Source organism: Cervus canadensis, chromosome 8 (genome assembly GCF_019320065.1).
Source record: "Cervus canadensis isolate Bull #8, Minnesota chromosome 8, ASM1932006v1, whole genome shotgun sequence".
NCBI lineage: Eukaryota > Metazoa > Chordata > Mammalia > Artiodactyla > Cervidae > Cervus > Cervus canadensis.
This window is the reverse complement of record NC_057393.1, coordinates 412,967-433,861: the sequence shown is the minus strand read 5'-3', so window position 1 is coordinate 433,861 and position 20,895 is coordinate 412,967. Positions and strand designations below refer to the sequence as shown.

General features: G+C 59.1%; 1 protein-coding gene across 1 annotated transcript; it reads left to right on the top strand.

Moving 5' to 3' along the window:
* Nucleotides 1–1,976: 1,976 nt before the first annotated feature.
* On the top strand, nt 1,977–16,003 carry LOC122446663 (scavenger receptor cysteine-rich domain-containing protein SCART1-like). The gene is made up of 14 exons (XM_043477135.1): nt 1,977–2,093; nt 3,887–4,204; nt 4,830–5,126; nt 5,939–6,252; nt 6,598–6,901; nt 7,051–7,368; nt 7,442–7,756; nt 9,593–9,907; nt 10,101–10,169; nt 10,258–10,572; nt 11,061–11,096; nt 12,153–12,290; nt 12,762–12,977; nt 13,411–16,003. Exons 1-14 carry the CDS (start codon nt 2,027–2,029, stop codon nt 13,596–13,598), a joined length of 3,210 nt encoding a protein of 1,069 aa, XP_043333070.1. The 5' UTR covers nt 1,977–2,026; the 3' UTR covers nt 13,599–16,003.
* Nucleotides 16,004–20,895: the final 4,892 nt, after the last annotated feature.

Here is a 20,895-nt window from a genome sequence, read left to right as displayed (position 1 = left end):
TTTTGAATTGTGGTGTGGGAGAAGACTTTTGAGAGTCCCTTGGACTGGAAGGAGATCCAACCAGTCCATCCTAAAGGAAATCAGTCTTTGGAAGCACTGATCCTTGCCCACCTGATGCTGAAGCTGAAACTCCAATCCTTGCCCACCTGATGTGAAGAACTGACTCATTGGTTAAGACCCTGATGCTGGGCAAGATTGAAGGCAGGAGGAGAAGAGGATGACAGAGGATGAGGTGGTTGATGGCATCACCAACTCGACGGACTTGAGTTTGAGCAAGCTCTGGGAGTTGGTGATGGACAGGGAAGCTTGGCGTGCTGCAGTCCATGGGGTCACAAAGTGTCAGACAGGAGTGAGCAATTGAACTGAAGTGAATATTTCATGGGATAGATATATGACATTTTGTTTATCCACTCATTGACTGAAGTGCATTTAGGTTGTTTCTATTTTTTCTATTACGAATAATGCTACTATGAATATTTGTGCACAAGTTTTTATGTGAACTTATCTTTAAAATATTCAAGTATTGCTGATTTGCAGTATTAGTTTCAGGTGTATCTGTTAGTCACTCAATGATGTCTGACTCTGTGATCCCACAGACTGTAGCCTGCCAGGCTCCTCTGTCATGGACTTCTCCAGGTAAGAATACTGGAGTGGGTAGCCATTCCCTTCTCCAGGGGATCTTTCAAACCCAGGGATCGAACCCAGGTCTCCTGCATTGCAGGCAGATTCTTTATCATCTGAGGCTTCAGTTGTACAGCTGAGTTTCAGTATTTTTACAGATTATACTCCATTTAAATGATTACAAAGTAATGTCTATAATTCCCTGATTTGTACGATATTGCCTTCTTGCCTATCTTGGACATAACTTCATTTCTCTTTGATACACAGGATTTCTGGGTTATAGGGAACCACTGTGTGCTGTGCTTAGTCATGTCTGACTCTTTTAGACCCCATGGACTGTAGCCCACCAGGCTCCTCTGTCCGTGGGGATTCTCCAGGCAAGAATACTGGAGTGGGTAGCCATGCCCTCCTCCAGGGGATCTTCCCAACCCAGTGATCGTACCCAGGTCTCCCACATCGCAGGCAGATTCTTTACCATCTGAGCCACCAGGGAAGCCCTAGGGAACCTCTGTGTTTAACATTTGGAAGAACTGCCAGATTGTTGCCCAAAGTGGTTGCACTATTTTACCATTCTGACTGCAAAGTATGAGTGTTCCAGTTTCATTTTTATAACTTCTATTTCTTTGCTGGAATTTTTTTCATTTATCTAAAAAGAATTTGGAACTTATAATAGAAGCATCTTTATGATGACTGCTTGAAAGTCCTCAGATAATTTTGACGAGTATTGGCAGCTGATTGTCTTTTACCATCAGATGTGGTTTCCCTGGTTCTTCTCATGGTGAGTGATTTTCAGTTGTACCCCAGGCACATTGGTTGTGATGTCAGACACTCTTGATTCTGTTTAAATCTTCTATTTCAGCAGGTGGCCATTCTGTTTGGACTCAGTGTGTAGGTTCCAGTCTTCTTTTGTGGCCTCAGTTCCAATGATAGTTTAGGTCTCAGAGCCCTTGTAAAGCTGTCATGGCCTGTCTTGTTCTTCTGTGCTTTGGGACTCCTACTGTGTCCCTGCTGGTCCCCATGATGTCTGGGGTCACTGTGTCACCACCCATGATGGGGAGCTGAAGCCTGGGTGGAGGGCAGGGCTTGGCTGCTGCTGTGGCTGTGAGCCCATTGGACCACCTGCCTGTCTGCGGGGACTGAGTGCAGCTACCCTGTCAGCGTTTTCAGCAGAGGAGGAAACCCGAAGGCCGGGCCCCCTGCTCGGTCTGGTGATGCTCGGGGCCGCCAGCCATTGGCTGCTCTGCCCACAGATGGAGACGGAGCCACTGATATGCCCTGGAAAGGCCCTCGTGGCAGCATTGGTCCTGAGGGGCCGCTGATGGCCCTTCTTCTATGTGTTGCCCTGGACTGTGATCCCCGCGTTTGCACAGGCTGAGCCGCGGAGCTGGCTTGCAGCTGCAGGGCCATGAAGGTGGCTCTCTGGGTCTTGGACCTTGGCATCCTCCTCCTGAGGACCAGGGCCGCCCCCACTGGTAAGAGTTTCCTTCCTCCGCCCATGAAACCTTCTGGAGGCTCTGCTCCACAGAGGCTGAGGCCCTGGGGTATGACGGTCCCGTGTTGTCTGCTGTCTGCTGGGGTCTTGCTCAGCCCAAGTGGGGCCACGTCCTAGGGCAGAAGACATGTGGGGCTCCTGAGTGCAGACACCCAGAGATGCTGGTCCTTGCGCTGACTGAGCAGGTTCCACCCGGGGTGAGCCAGAGCCCCCGGCCCCGCCACTCGGAGTCCAGGATGCAGGGCTGGCCACAGTCCAGATGGAGTGAGGGACATGGCTGGTGTCTGGCCCCAGTGACCCAGACGGACAGGGGATGCTGATGGGTTCTGCAGGGAGCTGCCCCGTCTCCTTCCCTTGGGGCAGGCAGGTGGTGGGTGGGTGTAGGCAAGCTGGGGGCACCCGGCTGTGATGGTGAGTGTGGTTTGGTGCTGGGCCACGGAGGTGAGCCAGTCCCGGAGAGAAGCCACATCAGGGTGGGGGGTGGGGGCTGCTGGGTCCAGAAGCCAAGAGCTAGGTCATGGCAGGAGCTGTGGACGGGTGTCCTGCTGGGAGAGAGCACAGAGAGGCTGGGTGAGAGGGCGCCGTGCAGTCTGCGTGCGGGTCTGCGCGAAGAGTGGTGGAGAGTGAATGCCGAGTACAGGCAGGGATGCGTGTGAGAGAAGTCTGGGCAGCTGTGTGTGGACGCATGTGAGTGTGTCTTGGGGCTGGGGAGGGGGTGAGGGTGGCCCCGTGAGGTGCCCTGGGAGCTGATGGGAGGAAAGGTCACTGGGCAGGTTGATCCAGGGTCCAGCAGGAGGTGACAGAAAGCCAGACAGAGGGACACGCTGGGTGGGGTGGGGTCTGGGTGATGCTGGAGCGCGTGAAGGGTGGGGGGCTGGGTTCTGAAACGCAGTGAGGTTGGCTGGCGGGAGGGGTGATGGGTTGTGTTAAAAAGGCGCACACTGTGCACATGTATGTCCAGAGGAGCAGGGGTGGGTGTGAGGGGGCTTTGGGAGCGGGTGGGAGCGGTGGATGAAGGCCTGGAGGGTGGTGGGAGGAGTGTGCCTTCTTCTGTACTGAAGGCTGGGGGTCCCCCTCTCTCTCCTGCCCCACGAGTCCGGGACAGGCCCTGGAGGTGGTCTGGCCCAAGCTGGGCATACTTGTCCCTGCGGAGGCTATCTGACCCCCCTGCATCAGCCCAGGGCTCGGTGGGATGATGGAGGGTCCAGGGGCCAAGATGAGGGGCTTCCGGGGCTGTGGTGTGGTGAGGACAGTCCAGGGTCCGAGACAAGGGGGGCTGTGCAGGAAAGACCGGGGTGCAGGGGCCTAGTGAGGAGTGCAACCCTGCTCCCGGTGGGACTGGAAGGTCAAGGGGCGGCTGAGACTCTTGGAGACCCAGGAGGCAGCCCCCAGGAAAGTGAGCTGGGGTACAGGGGGTGGGCAGTCAGAGATGTGGGGTGGGGGTGAGCAGGAAGATGAGGGGCTGCAGGGCTGCTGGGAAATGACCTTCGGCTGGAGGCTGGGATGGGTGATGGGAGGAGCCCGCCGTGCCAGGCAGAGGACAGGGGACTTCCATGCCTCGGGCCTGCGGTCACCCAGGATGTGGGGGCTCCGGCGGGCCAAGGAGGGCACTCAGGGCCCTTGCCCCACCACCTGTCTGGACGGCTCTGCGGTGCGGGACTTGGCTTTGCATGGAGGCCTCAGAGTCAGGCCTTGGCAGGGGCCCCAGGCACTATCGTCACCACCACCGACTCTCTGCTGTTGCCGGCCCTCACTGGCCCGTTCCATCTGCAGGTGGACCCGATGACCTGCGGTTGGCCTACCGGCCCAGTCCATGCGACGGGGTGGTGCTGGTCTGGCATGAAGGGGCCTGGGGACACGTGTGCAACTGGGAGTGGACGCTGAAGGAGGCGTCCGTGGTCTGCAGGCAGCTGGGCTGCGGCCGGGCTGTGGGCGCCCCCAAGTATGTCCCGCTGCCCAGAGAGGCGGTGCGGCCCTGGCTCCACAACGTGTCCTGCAGGGGAGACGAGGCCTCCCTCTGGGGGTGCAGCCTGGGGCCCTGGACGAAGAGCGAGTGCCCCTACGAGTGGGTGGTGGTGGCTCTGTGTTCCAGTAAGTCGTGGGCTGGGGTGTGGGGGGACGAGGGGTCCCAGGGCTCTCGGTGGGGGCCCCCAGAGCTATCTGAGACAGGCCGGCTCTCAGCTCTCCCTTCTTCCTGTGTCAGCAGGCCTCTGTGTTTTGCTTAAGAAATCCCTTCTTTACAAGGCAGCGGCAGTGTTCTGGGTGCCGGGGATGCAGCCATGAGTAAACAGTACGAAATTGGCTGCACAAAGCCTGCTGTCCAGGGAGAGACCGAGGGAGAATGCACAAGCAGGCAGAAGCGCAGTGAGGGGGTGGACATGGAGGCATCTTATCACCATCGCCAGCTCGAATGTTCTCCCTGGAGGTCTGTCTGGAGGGTCTAGGGCTGTGTCTGGCACTTCACGTCCTGTCTGAACTGACCCACAGGGTGGTTTGTGGGGCCCAGAGCAAAGCGAGAAGGCAGGTGTCTGTTGAAAAATCAACGAGGGTGTCCAGAGATTGTTGAGCCAGGAGGGCCTCTGAGCAGCCCCACGCTGACCCCTCAGCAAGGCACAGGGCTGGTCTGGCTCAGGCCGGGCCCTGCTGGGGACGGCTGTCATCAAGGCCTGAGGTCAGCAGAGCCTGCACTGTGCGCGACGCCCTTTATGCTTCACAGGGGGCACTTTCCGGGAGGTGCGGCTGGTGAAGGGCCGGAGCCCCTGTGCGGGGCTCCCTGAGATCAGGAATGTGAACGGGGTGGATCGTCTCTGTGGCCTGCACCGGGAGGAGGCCACGGTGTTCTGCCAGGAGCTGGGGTGCGGCCCTGCCCTGCAGGCCCCCCGTCAAGATGGCAGCGTTGCCAGGAAGTACATGACTTGTGTGGGCGATGAGCTGACCATCCGGAATTGCAGACTGAACAACAAGTTCCGCAGTGGCTGCGACTTCCAGCGAGATGCCCAGGTGGTCTGCTCAGGTGAGGTGGACCCTCCATCCTGGCGTGGGGTGGGGTGGGGACAGCAGGGAGCTGGCCATGGGCTGGCCATCCCTCCATGCTCCAAGTGGGCTGCAGCAGAGTGCGCCCTGGGAGTGCCTGTCGCTGGCCCAGTCCTGCCTGAGGCCTGGGGTGCCAACGTGGGGGAGATGGCCCCTGTGCAGCCCACCTGTTGTGGCGAAGGCGAGAGCAGGCCGGGGAAGGTGAGTGAAGGCAGACAGGAAAGTCTCCTTGAGAACGGACTCTGTAGCTCTTCCTTGATTTGGACAGAGACCTAGAGGTGAGGGCACAGGATGGAGCCGGGGGCACGTACAGCCGTTGCCTCTGGAGTGCAGGGTGGCCCAGTAGAGGTGCGGGCCGGAAGCCGAGGGCGGGTGCAGTCCCGGCCGTGTGCCGCGTCTGTGCTGCGTTGACTGTGACCATTGTGGGTCTCACACAAGTCAGGGTCAGTAGTGGGAACAATCTGGTCTCTTAGATCCTGGTACATTCTGGGTGGAAATGAGGTAAAGTGTCCACTCTCCTTGGTGCCCTTGGGGGCATGCCCTCAGGGGGCCATTACCTAGCCTCTGAGACAAGGAGGGTCTTGATGCCACTGCCCCGGGCAGGCAGAGGTTGTGCAGCGTCTGTTGTGATGGGGACGGAGGGTCTCTGGCCATCAGTTCTCCCAGTGCTCAGCAGGCCGTGCTGCAGGCGGATGATCGCCTCTGGCAGGACTGCTCAGGGTCCACAGTGGGGCTCAGGGCTGACCTCTGAGCGGAGAAGCCCTGTACATGTCAGAACTGTCTCCTATCCAGGACACATGGAGGCCAGGCTGGTGGGTGGCGAGCACTCCTGTGCTGGGCGCCTGGAGGTGAGGCGGGGCCTGACCTGGGGCACCGTCTGTGACGCTGACCTGGACCTGGCCACTGCCCACGTGGTGTGCCGGGAGCTGCAGTGCGGCACGGCCGTGTCCACACCCAAGGGCGCCCACTTCGGCCAGGGCTCGGGGCTCGTGTGGACCGAGGCCTTCCGCTGTGTGGGCAATGAGTCCCTGCTGTTCCACTGCCCTCGGGGCCCGGGGCACCAGTGTGGGCATGGCCAGGATGCGGGGCTCAGGTGCTCAGGTGAGGCCACGAGGGGGGCTCCCAGGCTGGGCCCTGCCCGCTCCCTGCCAGCCTCCCTCTCAGGGTGCAGCTGGCCCAGCTCCAAGGGGCCTCCTTCCAGGAGGTGAGCCCATCCCCTTGAGGAAGTGCTGCATCTGCGGGTTGCGGGCAGGCTTTGGGGACAGAGGGATGTGACCCCAAGGCCGGCACAGAGCCCTGTACACATGTATCCGCTGGGCATTGCCGCTGAGGCGGGTGGGGAGCTGGCAGAGAAGGGGACCCGGGAGCCCCACCCTGGGTGTGAAAGGAAGAAAGAGCCGGGAGCGGGGCCCGTCAGGGGAGCGACGCCGACACCCCCTCCCCCTGCAGAGTTCCGGCTAGTCAACGGCAGCAGCGCCTGCGAGGGGCGCGTGGAGCTCCAGGTCCAGGGGGCCTGGGCGCCCCTCTGTGCCGCCCACTGGGACCTGGCAGACGCCACTGTCCTCTGCCACCAGCTCGACTGTGGGAACGCGGTGGCCACGCCCCCAGGGGGCCACTTTGGGGGCGGGGCCTCCGCCCTCTGGCCAGACAAGGTGCACTGCGCGGGGACAGAGTCCCACCTGTGGGACTGCCCCGTGAGCACCCTGGGGGCGCCCGCGTGTGGCCCCGGTCATGCAGCCGCCGCCGTCTGCTCAGGTGGGTCAGCGCGAGCGCGGCCGGAGGGGAGGCCGGGAGCGGACAGGGCTGCGCTGGGAGGCGGCGTCCTCGGCCCGGGACAGGCCGGGTGCCACCCGCCGGCCCCCGCCGCCCTGCAGTGTCCTCCTCCCCCCGGCCCCCGCTCCCAGGTCTCCCCGACGCCCTGCGGCTGAGGGACGGACAGAGCCGCTGCGATGGCCGCGTGGAGGTGTCCCTGGACGGGGTGTGGGGCCGCGTCCTGGACGAGGCCTGGGACCTGCGCGGCGCAGCCGTCGTCTGCAGGCAGCTGGGCTGCGGCGCGGCGGAGCGAGCTTACGAGGCGGCGGCGCCCGCGCGCGGGACGGTGCCCCTGGGGCTCAGCCGCGTGCGCTGTGCAGGCACCGAGCCCCGCCTGACGCGGTGCAGCGTGTCCGCGGCCCCGCTGGTGTCCGCGGGGGTGTCGCGGGACGCGGGCGTCGTGTGCTCCGGTGAGTGCAGGCCCAGCCCCCAGGACCCCCTCCCGGGGGTCCCAGCGCCCTGACTTGGCCTCTCCGTCTGCAGGGAGCCTCCAGGTGCGCCTGGCCGCGGGGCCGGGCCGCTGTGCGGGGCGCGTGGAGCTGCTCCACGCGGGCGAGTGGGGCACCGTGTGTGACGACAGCTGGGACCTGCGGGACGCCCAGGTGGTCTGCCGGCAGCTGGGCTGCGGGCACGCGCTCAGCGCCCCGGGGGCCGCGCACTTCGGGGCCGGGGCCGGGCGCATCTGGATGGACGAGCTGGCCTGTGAGGGCCACGAGGCCGCGCTGTGGCGGTGCCCGTCGGGAGGCTGGGGCCGACACGACTGCGGCCACAAGGAGGATGCCGGTGTCCTCTGCTCAGGTGGGTGCTGAGACCCAAGTGCCCTCCCAGGGCCGCTGGGTCTCCAGGGGTCTCGCGGTGTTCCTGCGTAAGGTAATGGCCAGTGCTTTTCTGGGATTGCACTGAAACGTCCAGGGCTGTTCCCCCGCTGGTTTGAAGAACTCTGCACTTGACTCCTCAGTGCCCTCCTGCTGCAGTGATGCTGAGCGACTGACGCCCCCTTCTTTGCCCTGTGGGCCAGCGGGGATGGGGGTGGAGTGGGAGGTGCCCTGCGGTGGGCAGAGTGAGCTCACCTTGCTCCTGCTCTTGGAGTAGCACTGGGGGCCTTTCTCCGCAGCTGCTGGAAGCCCATCTCACATTTGGACTTGGGGCTTCCCTGTGTTAGATTCTTGATTTTGATCCACATTTCAGTGTGCTGGACCGGTTCTTTCCAGAGTATTGTTGAGGCATGGTAGGAAGATTGCTTGCTTTTAGCTCATACATCTCTGAGGCTTTTTGTGTGCATCTTGTGTGGGTGCGATTATTCTCAGTGATGGGGTTTTGTCACACGCTGGAGGCATCTGTGCTTCCTTCCTCCTCCAGGGTCTCTGGGAAACCCTTTGAGAGGGGGTGGGCATCCCCGCGTGGGCTCTTGGCCTCTTCTGATGGATTTTGGTTCCTATTCTTGCTTTAGGAACGTTTTCTGTAACTTTCTTGGATGTCTTAGATGACTGCTTCTACTTAAGTCATTGCATTTCTTTTCAAGTAGCAGGCGCATTGTTCTGGCTCCCCCAACCTTGTCACTCATCTGGTGGGGGTGGGGTCTCTGCTCCCTCCTCCTGCTTCCTGGGAGAGGGTCTCTAGGTGCTGTCCACTTCACACTTCGCTCTGCTGGCACTCTGGTCTTTCTGTCCTTGGATGTAGGTTTCACTCCCACTGTTTTCAGCTTGAAGCTCTTCCTTCCTCCGTGCTCTGGGCTCCTCAGGCAGTTGCTGGTGCTCGCTGGCGGACAGGCCTCTGTAGGGGACCTGGCTGTTGGCAGGGGTGGGGACTCTGCTGTCCCGATTAGCCTGGCAGCAGCGGTGTTCCGAGGGGAGATCAGAGGCAGGCAGGCGCTATGAGGCCCAGGCGCGGAGCGGGCACCGGTCACTCTTGCCCCGTGCATTTGGTTGGTGGAAGGTCAGAGGTCAGCCCAGATCCAGGGCTGGGAGTAGACTCGCTGAGGGGGCAGGGACAGGCGGGGGTCTGAGTGGCCGCTTTTACTCTATCACAGATGCAATTCCTGCCGTTTATTTTCTAAGCCTATTTTACTTAGTTAAGATCCTGTCAGATGCAATTCATGTCTCAATTCTTCAATTTATCCCCATGTATGTATTTTGATGTTTTCTGATTATGGGCCCTTTTGACTTATTTTTAGAGGGTTGTGTCCTACTCCACCGTGTGGTCATGTTATAGTCGGCTTAACATACTCCTTGTTCCTGGACTTTCACCACTCCAGGGTAACAAGACACGACTTGGGTGCTGACCAGCCAGGACCAATGACAGACTCGGAGATCGGGCTAATTCCTTTTTTGTTGTTGAATTTTTACAGTCACTGCCAAATTGATCATGTTGTTTAAAAGGGTTATTCTGTATCTGAGTGACTTCCAGGGACAGATTTCTACAGTCAGTTGAGTTACTAGGGATCGCAGCATTGGAGCTGGGGCTTAAATTGGCTCCCTGTGGGCCGCTGCTCCCGTCTCGGGTGGGGATGGACGGGGATGTGGGTGGTGTGAGCTGGATGCCGGACGCCCTGGCTTGGCTCGGGTCTCGGTGCTGGGGGCCCCTGGTTTCGGCCTCCTCCTCCAGAGCCCCTGACCCGAGGGGCTTGTCTTCCAGAGGCAGTGGCCCTGAGGCTGCGCGGTGGCGCCGGGCCCTGTGCCGGGTGGTTGGACGTGTTCCACAACGGAACGTGGGGGGCCGTGTGCAGTAACGCCCTGAAGGACGCCTCCTTGTCCATCATCTGCCAGCAGCTGGGCTGCGGGGAGCAGGGCTGGCTGGAGAACAGGCCGGGGCACAGCAGCCTGGGCACCTCCTGGGTGGACAACATCCAGTGCCGCCGGCTGCGGAACTCCACGCTGTGGCAGTGCCCCTCAGCCCCCTGGCACCCGCGCTCTTGCACCCGTGGAGAGGAAGTCTGGATCACCTGTGCAGGTAGGCCCTGCCACCTACTGCCAGTGGGCAGACTCTGGGGGCCCTCGAGGCAGCTTCAGTGTCCTGACAGGTCATCCACAGGGGCTGCCATTCACCGATGGCTGGGGGTGGTGGGGTCTCTGGGCTCCACAGGTTCCGTTCTGAAGCTTCTCTGAGCATTTATGCTGGGTGAACCGCTATTTGAATCCAACAGGATCATCAGGGACAACGACGCAGGATTCCGGGGAGGCCCTCAATTGCTCCTTGATGGGCAGCTGCCCAGGTACCCCCCCACCGCCCCTCCCCCGCCCCCCACCAATCCCCTCCCCATCCGGGTCCTGCCCCGCGGTGACCACAGACCCCTCTTGCAGAGGAGGGCGAGCTGCGCGTGCGCGGGGGTGAGGACCGCTGCTCGGGCCGCGTGGAGCTCTGGCACGCGGGCTCCTGGGGCACCGTGTGTGATGACTCCTGGGACCTGGCGGACGCCGAGGTCGTGTGCCGGCAGCTGGGGTGCGGCCGGGCTGTGGGCGCCCTGGCGGGGGCCGCCTTCGGACCAGGCTCGGGGCCCGTGTGGCTGGATGAGGTGGGGTGCCGGGGCAGCGAGGCCTCCCTGTGGGGCTGCCCGGCGGAGCCGTGGGGCCGCGGAGACTGCGGGCACAAGGAGGACGCGGGCGTGCGCTGCGCGGGTGAGTGGTCCGGGGGGGCTCCGTCCGTGCCCTCCATGCTGTGAGGGGTCCAGGCGGGGCTCTGTCTGCCCCTCTATGTGGTGAGCGGTCCTGGCGAGGCTCCGTCTGTGCCCTCCATGGGGTGAGGGGTCCAGGTGGGGCTCCGTCTGTGCCCTCCATGGGGTGAGCGATCCAGGCGGGGCTCCGTCGGTGCCCTCCATGGGGTGAGCGATCCAGGCGGGGCTCCGTTTGCCCCTCCATTGGGTGGGTGGGTAGGTGAGGCCTTCCTAGGGCCTGGGGATGGGGCGCCCGGTGGGTTCCTTTGGCGCCCCCTCAGCCCTGGTGCTGCAGAGTCCAGCCCTGAGGCTGCTCTGAGCTGGTCCCTTGGATGCTGGGGTGGAGGCTATCTCCATGAGCTGTTTCAGCCTGAGGGGGCTGCAGTGCTGCTCCGGTGGATTGGCTGGCCACAGCCCAGGCTCCCACTTGGATCCCACCCACTTTTCCTGCAGGTGACAGAGAGGCCGTCACCCTACATTCGGCATCAGGTAGGTGAGCGCTTCCTCAGGCCTCAGCTCTGGCCCTCCTGCTTCAACCCACCCGGAGGGGCCCTGCATGGAGCCCTGCCCCACACAGAGGGGCCCTGGAGGGACTCTGCCCCACCCACAGGGGCCCTGGAGGGACTCTGCCCCACCCACAGGGGTCCTGGAGGGACTCTGCCCCACCCACAGGGGTCCTGGAGGGACTCTGCCCCACCCACAGGGGTCCTGGAGGGACTCTGCCCCACCCACAGGGGTCCTGGAGGGACTCTGCCCCACCCACAGGGGTCCTGGAGGGACTCTGCCCCACCCAGAGGGGTCCTGGAGGGACTCTGCCCCACCCAGAGGGGTCCTGGAGGGACTCTGCCCCACCCAGAGGGGTCCTGGAGGGACTCTGCCCCCACAGGGGCCCTGGAGGGACTCTGCCCCACCCAGAGGGGTCCTGGAGGGACTCTACCCCACCCACAGGGGCCCTGGAGGGACTGCCCCACCCACAGGGGTCCTGGAGGGACTCTGCCCCACCCACAGGGGTCCTGGAAGGACTCTGCCCCACCCTGGGGGGCTCTTCCCCACCCTGAGAGGCCCTGTAGAGGCTCTGCCTCAGAGGTTCTGTGGACTCTCCTGCATCTACCTGGCTGCTGGGTGGAGGTCAGGATCCCAGGACCGCCGTGCTGGATGTCTCTACAGGTGCCCTGGGCCAGGCAGGCAGAGCGCGCAGGGAGGGTCAGCCAGCCACCGCCCTGCTGGGCCACCTGCTGGGCATCTCCTCTGGGCCTTTCTCTTGCCAACTGTGGGGTTCAGTTCCGGTACACTGTGTCCTCTTAGACACCGAGTCTGAGTCCAAAGCCGTCAGGACGCTAAGAGCTACCCTCCTGGCCCCTCCCTCCTGGCCCCCCTCCCGGATTTAGTGCTGTGACCTCGGGGCCAGCTGGGACAGAAGCACAAGGCCCACCTCTCCTCTGGGTGCCCCCCCCCCCCAGGCGCTCCGGTGGTCCAGGCCGAGGGTCACAATGCCCCAGGAGGAGCAGGCACACGGGCGAGACCCTCCTCTCCCTGTCTTCCCAGGCAGCCCTCTGGTCCTGGCGCCTGCCCTGGAGGCTGGGACTCTGCCCATGACCCTCGGCCTGGCCCTCGGCCCCCTGCTGCTCATCATCTCCCTGGTCCTGGGGTCTTGGTGGTTCCGGGCCAGAGGTGCCTGCAGGGGTAGGTGGGCGTGGTGGGTGGGGTTGACCGTGGTCCCTGGGGGTGGGAAGGCTGGGGGGGGGGTGCTTTGAGACCCTAGCCCATCTCAGCTTCTGTCTGTCCCTGCCGCTCCACCACAGCCTATGGCAACTTCCTGCGAAGTAAATCCATGAGTTATTGGTGACTGGAGATGCTGGGCCCTGCCCCACTTCTGAGAGGGGCCAGATGGGGGAATCCACAGTCTCAGGGCTGCCTGGGTGGGACAGAGGGCTCCAAGGGTATCTGGACCCCTCTGTCCTCCATGCAGCTGGGGACAGCTCCCACATGCTGTGCCTGGGGAAGCGTGTGGCCGCTGCTGTCCGTGGGGAACTGCAGCAGAGGAGCCCAGGGTCCAGAGGGTCCTGGGACGTGTGGCCACCCCGCAGGGGCCCCGTGGGCGGGCTTAACTGCTGGGAGTGTCTCAGCTAAAGGGCTCTGGTGTGACCCCTGCAGGTTCTGGAATGCTGGGGAGCCTGCCCTCAGAAGGTGTTTATGAGGACATTGGAGCTGCCCCCGCCGGGGAGAAAGACGAGGCTGCTGGAGCATCCGGGGCCGCGGTGCCGGAGGAGGAGTATGACGACGTGGCGGAGCCCGAGCCCGAGGAGGGCGCCGCGGAGGAGGGCGACACGGAGGGCGACGCGGAGGAGGGCGCCCCCCTGAGTCCCACGGGTGTGCAGCTCTGCGCCGTGGCGTCCATGGTGCTCTTCCTGCTCTACTGCTGCTTCGCCCGGGGCTCCGCTCCGGCCCACCCCTACATCTAAAGGCCCGAGAACGCCTCCGTGTGTGCGTGACTCACTCCCGCCACAGGCTTGGTGCTGGGGCACTTGCTTCTCCCTTCCAAGTTGTCCCTTGGACTAGAATCTTCTCAGGGATAGACTCGGAGTTTAGGAAGGGGCCTGGGCTTCTCTTTGGGTTTCTTCTCGAGCGGCAGCCGCTGTAGGGGCTGAGCACGCGGTGGGAGGAGGCGCGCCAGCAGCAGCCCGGCCCCTGCCCCGTCCTTGTCTCGCCCTCTGGCCTCACGGTGAGCAGGAAGCCAGGGCCCGGGAGTCCTGGGTCTCTGAGGAGTTGCTGAGGGTCCCCAACGGGTGTCTTTCTCTTTCAGTGCAGGCGGGGCTCTTCATAGCCCGGGCCTCCTCACACCTCAGGCTGGGAAGGAAGACCCCAGTGGCCTCTGCCCTGGGACGTGCTGACCACGAGCCGGCTGCAGGGGACATCAGTGAGACCAGGGCAGGGGAGAGGCCAGTGTGCCTGGGGCTTTCATCCTCTTTGTTTCTTAAAGAGTTTTATTAAATGTCTCATCCATAATTCATCTCAGACATTCCTCAGATGCCCACCACGGCCTGGGGTCTGTTTCTGGCCCCTTCTCTGCCTCGCCCTGGTCTGGGGTGGGCCCCGAGGGTCTTTAGCTGTCATGGACTCTTGTCCTCACGGGTCTCCTGAGTTGTGTGTGTGTGCGTGGTCCCTGATGAACCAGCTCCGGCCACCCCTCCTTTCATCTGTGGACGTGCTTGACCTGGCTCAGGTGTTGTGCCACGGTCCCCAGTGTTCACGCATGTCCAGCCCTGATGCCCCCACCAAGCCCCTTGTGACCACAGCTCCCTGACGACACCCTCTTTGGGAAGCTAGTTGCCCTGTATCTTCTTCCTGTGTGGGTCTGGTATCAGTTTGCAAATGACCAGGCCCCCCTCCTCCATGTGTAGATCTTTCTGGACTCCCACCTCCTATCTCAGCACCCTGGGAAAGAGCAGGCTTACTTCTCCTGTGATCCCTCCCCTACAGGGTCTGTCCAGCACTGCTGTTGATTACCACCTACCTTCCATGTTTAACTTCAGGGTCTGGCCAGCCTGCAGTGACCACCACTGGCCCTGGACTCTTGGAGGGTCTTTGTCTGCTGCCTCCCACCTCCCGGCCCTTCCCCTGTGCCCCACCCTTGGACTGCAAGAGAGAGGCTGCTGTGGTCTCAGGGACCACGCTGCTGGAGGACGTGAACATGAAGGTCTCCCTTGGATGGGAGCCCTGATGAGGAAGATGATCAGGCTAATGTCCAGAGGGACTGGGCAGGGCCTCGGGCGCAGTGAGGAGGGCAAGTTACCAGGTCCCGGGGCAGCTCCTCACAGAGCTTTGGGGGACACACAGGGGCTTCCTGGCCCACCTTGCACCCCTGTGCATGTTCGAGGCCTGCCTGCTGGCCCAGAGTTGGCCAGCCTGGCTTACTGGCGTGCACTGGACATCTGTGGGGGGGCCTGGGAGTGGTAGCAGGGGTGCAGGGGGAGAAGGTCCCTGGGTTGGAGGAACGTGAGCTGGCAGGAAGTGGGGTGAGGCCCGAACAGAGTAAGGGTGCCAGCCCAGCAGTCAGAGAGGGTGGGGACTTCGGGAAGGATGCACCTGCCCTTCCTTGCATGCCTCTCCCTTCTCCTGCCCCCAGCATTCTGGTTACACTGCCTTCAGAGCGGAGTGTGAGCTCGTCCCCGCGGGCTCCCAGCCCCCTCAGTCCACCTGGGGGTGCTGATTAGGCACCCTGTGAGTAGAGCCCCCTGGGGACCCCATTGAGGCTGCTGCTGGTTCGCGCGCCCCTGAGGTCCGAGCTGGGGTGTGGCTCGGTGCTCGGTGCAGGCTGCGGTTTGGGAGGCGCTGGGGCTGCTGCACAGAGGGTCCTGGCTGACGGGCCCTTGACTTCTCTAGAAACCTCTTGTCTTCTCCACATCATCTGACAACCCGGGCTGCTCTTTGTAAAATTGGTTCTCTGGCAAATCTTTTGGAAAGTAACCTTTATTGATCTTATTCTGCTTAGAAGATAATGCACATTCAAAAACTCATGTAAGCAAGAGAGAAAATGAAAAACATGTATTCTATCACTCAGAAAAAAATGCCTCAGCATCCTGGCTCATATCCACTGAGAACTTTTCTTTTCGAAGATGCAAAGCCCTGAGCATGATGGCCAGCAGCACGCGGCACCCGCTCCCTGTCCCCATGCGTCTCCCACTAGAAGGTGCAGCCTGGCCTGCTCTGCGTGCTCAGTGGCTGCTGCTGTCTCATTCACTCGCTTGCTGTCACAGCTTTGGCTGCTTCCCAAGGACACCACCCTCTGAGAGTCATGTGTTTAAGGGGTTGGTTCATGACACGCTGGAGCGTGGATTCATTCTGCAGCATACCTCTGTGTGTAGGCAGAAAGGCGTGCCTCCTACCGAGCCTGGCCCCTGGCTCCAGCCTGGCCTCCACGGGGTCCCAGCTCTGTAGGAGGCCAAGCCTGGGTCTCACCACAGGCGGCTCCACTTCACGTGTCCGGCCGGCGGATGGGCTGGGGAGGCGGGGTGTGGCTCGTGGGCTGACTCAGACTGGCTCCCATCAGCGGGAGGCCACCTCCTGCACCCAAGGACCACAGGCTGGCCTGTGCTTGGGCGGCTTCAGGGGCAGAGGGGCCAGGCTGATGCTGTTCCCTCTGCGGCTGTGACCCTCCCTCCCGGGGAGGGTGCCCTGTGGGCCCTGGGCTGGGAGGATGCCCCATGGGGGCCCACTGGGGGTGCTGGCTCAGCCTGGCCCAGCCACCTGACGGGAAGTGACCACAGGCATGTCAAAGGCGGGGCCCCAACTCCAGAGATGCCACCGAACATGGTCCGTGAATGTTCATTTGTGTTAACCTTTTACTTTGTTAATGTCGTTGTTGCCATCAAAATAAAGCATGAGAAAACTTGGGAAAGTTGAAATTAAGGGCACAAATTTGGAATGGAAGAGGAAATTAGATTTTTAAGTTTTGAAAATCCTGGACAAGAAGCACCTTTCTGCCATCCACGAAGTTCCCATGTTCTTGTCTGGAAGGCCTAGCCATCGAGTCCCTGTCTCTGCTGCAGGGCGGGCCCCCAGCCAGGGCCTGGTGAGCAGGGACCGCTGGGCGGGAGGGCGGGAAGCATGGGTGTCTGCAGGTGGCGACGCCCCCACCTCCGCAGCGGCCAAGGGAGAGAGGCCTCGCTCCCTGCTCCAGGGCAGGCGGTGCATGGGCCTCGCTTGGGGCTGCGCGCTGGGGCCGTGGGGCCGTGGGGCCGTGGGGGCTGCCCGTGTGGATGCGTGAGCACCGCGCGGCCCAGGTGGGACCCGCCCCTCTCCCCGCCACGCCCCACGCCCGCCTGAGACAGCCCCCAGGGTAGAAGCCCAGGAGCCCTGGGCTGTGACCCTCCGCCTTCCCCTTGTTATGATGACCCTACGCAGGGCACCTTCTTGAGCCGTGTGTCTTCTCCGAAGGCCGGGTGGCACTTCCCCAGCTGCTTTTCATGCCCCAGCCCTTTCAGGGTTCAGGGGACTCTCACCTTCACGACCATCTGCTGCGCGGCACTCCGACCCCACCCCCAGGCCAACCCCACCGCCTGGCCTGTGGCCGAGGGAGGCTCGCCTCTGGCCCTCTCCTCTCTGGCGAGGAGCCCACCGAAGCTCTGGAAGCCAGAGGGCAAGGGGCGCGTTCCTGCGGCGATGCCGGGCACCTGGCTGCGTAGCTCGATGCTCCTTCCGGCCGCCTCCCTCCCCGGGGTCCTGGGAGGGAGGGAAGGGCCTTTCTGCCCCAGTGCCCTGATTCCTGCACGCGGAGAGATGCCCTCATGGCGGCAGGGCTCAGGTGAGGAAGGCGGGCTTCTGTGCTGCTGTGTGCAATGGGACGCTGGCCACCCAGGGACTGAGCGGTGGGCAGCCCTGTGCTGGGACCTTTGAGAGCGTGGGCGGGACACCTGTCCTGAAGGGTGGCTTGCACGCAGTGGAGGCAGGTGTCCTGCAGAAGGCTGGGGTGCCGCTCTGCGCTCCAGGCATCCAGACCCCGCCTCTTTGGGATCCCTGAGGGCTGAGTGCCTAAGGTCATGAACTGTAAGGAAACAGAGTCCTGCATCTTCTGCCACAGGTTTAATCTGAACTTCCTGGACCTGTGCAAGCTGCCTACAGACTCCCAGTTGCTGTATTCAGGTAGGGAGTTTAGTTCAGTTACTCAGTCATGTCTGACTCTTTGCAACCCCATGGACTGCAGCACGCCAGGCCTCCCTGTCCATCGCCAACTCCCGGAGTTTACTCAAACTCATGTCCACTGAGTCAACCACCTCATCTTCTGTCATCCCCTTCTCTTCCTGCCTTCAATCTTTCCCAGCATCAGGGTCTTTTCAAATGAGTCAGTTCTTCGCATCAGGTGGCCAAAGTATTGGAGTTTCAGCTTCAGCACCAGTCCTTCCAATGAATATTCAGGATTGATTTCCTTTAGGGTGGACTGGTTGGATCTCCTTCCAGTCCAAGGGACTCTCAAGAGTCTCCTCCAACACCATAGTTCAAAAGCATCAATTCTTCAGCGCTCAGCTTTCTTTATAGCCCAACTCTCATATCCATACATGACTACTGGAAAACCCATAGCCTTGACTAGATGGACCTTTGTTGGCAAAATAATGTCTCTGCGTTTTAATATGCTATCTAGGTTGGTCATAACTTTTCTTCCAAGGAGTAAGCATCTTTTAATTTCATGGCTGCAGTCACCATCTGCAGTGATTTTGGAGCCCCCCAAAATAAAGTCAGCCACTGTTTCCCCATCTATTTGCCATGATGGGGAAGTGATGGGAACCATGGGTCCCCATGGGACCAGATGCCATGATCTTAGTTTTCTGAATGTTGAGCTTTAAGCCAACTTTTTCACTTTGCTCTTTCACTTTCATCAAGAGGCTGTTTAGTTCCTCTTCACTTTCTGCCATAAGGGTGGTGTCATCTGCATATCTGAGGTTATTGATATTTCTCCCAGAAATCTTAATTCCAGCTTGTGCTTCTTTCAGCCCAGCGTTTCTCGTGATGTACTCTGCATATAAGTTAAATAAGCAGGGTGACAATATACAGCCTTGATGTACTCCTTTTCCTATTTGGAACCAGTCTATTGTCCATGTCTAGTTCTAACTGTTGCTTCCTGACCTGCATACAGGTTTCTCAAGAGGCAGTTCAGGTGGTCTGGTATTTCCATCTCTTGAAGAATTTTCCAAAGTTTGTGGTGATCTACACAGTCAAAGGTTTTGGCATAGTCAATAAAGCAGAAATAGATGATTTTCTGGAACTCTCTTGCTTTTTCGATGATCCAACAGATGTTGGCAATTTGATCTCTGGTTCAAACAGTCTCATTAACATAGCTTAAGAGAACGTTTGCATGAGTAAAACATACTGGTTTGTCAAGTCAGTTCTGAGTCTTAGGCAGAAACGACTTGAAGACAGAGCACATAGTTCATTGACATATTTGAAGACAAACATTTCCATAAGAAAAATGTATTGGTTACCTCAAGGTTTGAGAAAAGTTAAGTTCAGGTGGAACCAGGTGTTGTTTTGGCAACACAGAATTTTAAGAGAAACCTCTTTTTAAATTTGTATAGAGTAGAGGAAAAAAAAAAATCTAACACTAGTTTGTTTCCTCCTGCCACTTAAGAGAGAGAGAAAAAATGTCTGACGCTTGCAGCCTATTTCCTCCCTTTGGAGACTCCTGGTCTTCCTGCCTGTTACCCTCTCAACATCATTCAAGATGCTCTTATTCTTATTTTTCCTGTGCTTGATAAAATATTCTCAAGGAAATGTTAATATATTTCACTATGATTATATATTTTTCTTTTCCCTTATGTTTCTTCTGATTTTTGCTTTATGTATCTTTGTTGTTAAGGTACATAATGGTTTATGATGTCTATCTTCTTTGTGAATTTTATCTCTTATCATTAAAAATATTCATCTTTGTTTCATTTAAAATAAAGAAATAAATTTAAGAAAAAAGAAAAAACACATCAAAGACTTATTTAAAAGTTAAATCATAAAACTCTTAGGGAAAACATAGGAATAAACTTTCATGACCTTGACTTAATGGTTTCTTAGAAATGACACCCAAAGGATAAGCAACCAAGAAAAAAGGTGTATTGAGTTTCATCAAAATTAAAACCTTTTATGCATCAAAGGACAACATCAAGAAAGTGAAAAGGCAAACTTTGGAATAGAGGAAAATATCTGAAAATTATATTCTTAATAAGAGTCAAGTGTCCAGAAAATGTAAAGAACTATTATAACAAACACATCAGTGAAAAGATAACCCCATTCCAAGTTATGTGGAAGATCTGAATAGACATTTCTCCAAAGAAGATGCGCTGGTGGGCAGCAAGAACATGAAAATATGCTCAGCGTCGTCAGCCAGAGAGGAAATGCAAGACCTCAGGGAGACGTCACTGCACACCCACTGGGGGACTGTCATAAAAGCACATCAAAATTGTAGCAGGAAAGAGGACCCCTTCCTGGGCCCGAAACTGGGCTCTTGTCTAACACTGGGAAATGAATTGTCCGAGGAGACACATGTGCTGACAAACAAGAGATTTTATTGGGAAGGGCGCCCGGGTGGAGAGCAGGAGGGTGAGGGAACACGGGAGAACTGCTCTGCCGCGTGGCTCCCAGTCTGGGGTTTTATGGTGATGGGATGATTTTCCGGGTGGTCTTTGGCCAATCATTTTAATTCGGAGTCTTTCCTGGTGGCGCACGCATTGCTCAGCCAAGATGGATGCTAGCGAGAGGGATTCTGGGGAGTGGATGGACACGCAGTGTCTTCTTTCAACCTTTCCCAAACTCTTTCGGTCTGTGGTGGCTTATTAGTTCCGTGTTCCTTACCAGGATCTCCTGTCATAAAACAGCTCATGCAAATGGTTACTGTGGTGCCTGGCCAGGGTGGGCGGTTTCAATCAGCGTGCTTCCCCTAACAACTCCCCCCTGAGAGACTTCATACTCAAGATGCTTCTTGGGAATTGGGGTGGAGGTTTCTTTCTTCTGTAACTTCTTCCTGCTGTGCCTGGGCATAGGCCTGCCTAGCAGAGCAGAAGTCTCTCTCTACCTGATCTAAGTTGGGGTATTCCACATCTGAAATCAGCTCCCACCCTTGTAATAACAGCAATTTAGTTTGAAACTGTTGGCTCCTCTCAGAGATGAAATAGACAGGGGCCAAACAGGAGACCTAACAGGATGGTCATCACTGGTCCCCAGAAACAGGAGGTAACATTTGGGGTGAGGGCTGCAGGGTTTGTGACTTTAAAATTTTTTGATTGGCTGGTGGTGGAGCTATGCCCCAGGAATCTTGTGTTTAGTCTGAAGTTACCATCCTCCACCTGGGTGGGGGCTCCAGTTCAGTTCCAGAACTGAAAGACATTGTTATGCATATTTCTTTGAGTAGGAATGGGACCCCGTCTCAAGGCTGTACCACCGTTTGATTGTTTCGCCTCTGTTTCTGTATCCCCTCCCCTCCCTGATTAGCAATTGTTTGAATCCACCCTTTGGAACTCAGGGAAGGTCGAGGAAGCTGAATGAAGCCTATATCCTACAGATAAGAAATGGAGAACACACAGCAGATCTGTACTCCAGAGTCCCACAGAGTCCTGCTCCTGCTACTGCTAAGTCACGTCAGTCGTGTCCGACTCTGTGCAACCCCATAGATGGCAGCCCAACAGGCTCCTCTGTCCCTGAGATTCTCCAGGCAAGAATACTGGAGTGGGTTGCCATTTCCTTCTCCAATGCATCAAAGTGAAAAGTGAAAGTAAAGTCGCTCAGTCGTGTCCGACTCTTAGTGACCCCA

What these genes read in the sequence shown, in the direction of transcription:
- LOC122446663 (XM_043477135.1), top strand. Translation starts at nt 2,027, where the DNA reads ATGAAGGTGGCTCTCTGGGTCTTGGACCTTGGCATCCTCCTCCTGAGG. An exon ending in GGCTCAGGTGCTCAGGTGAG is followed by an intron (nt 6,253 to 6,597) that starts GCCACGAGGGGG and finishes CCCCCTGCAGAG; the next exon opens with TTCCGGCTAGTCAACGGCAG. An exon ending in CTTGATGGGCAGCTGCCCAG is followed by an intron (nt 10,170 to 10,257) that starts GTACCCCCCCAC and finishes CCCCTCTTGCAG; the next exon opens with AGGAGGGCGAGCTGCGCGTG.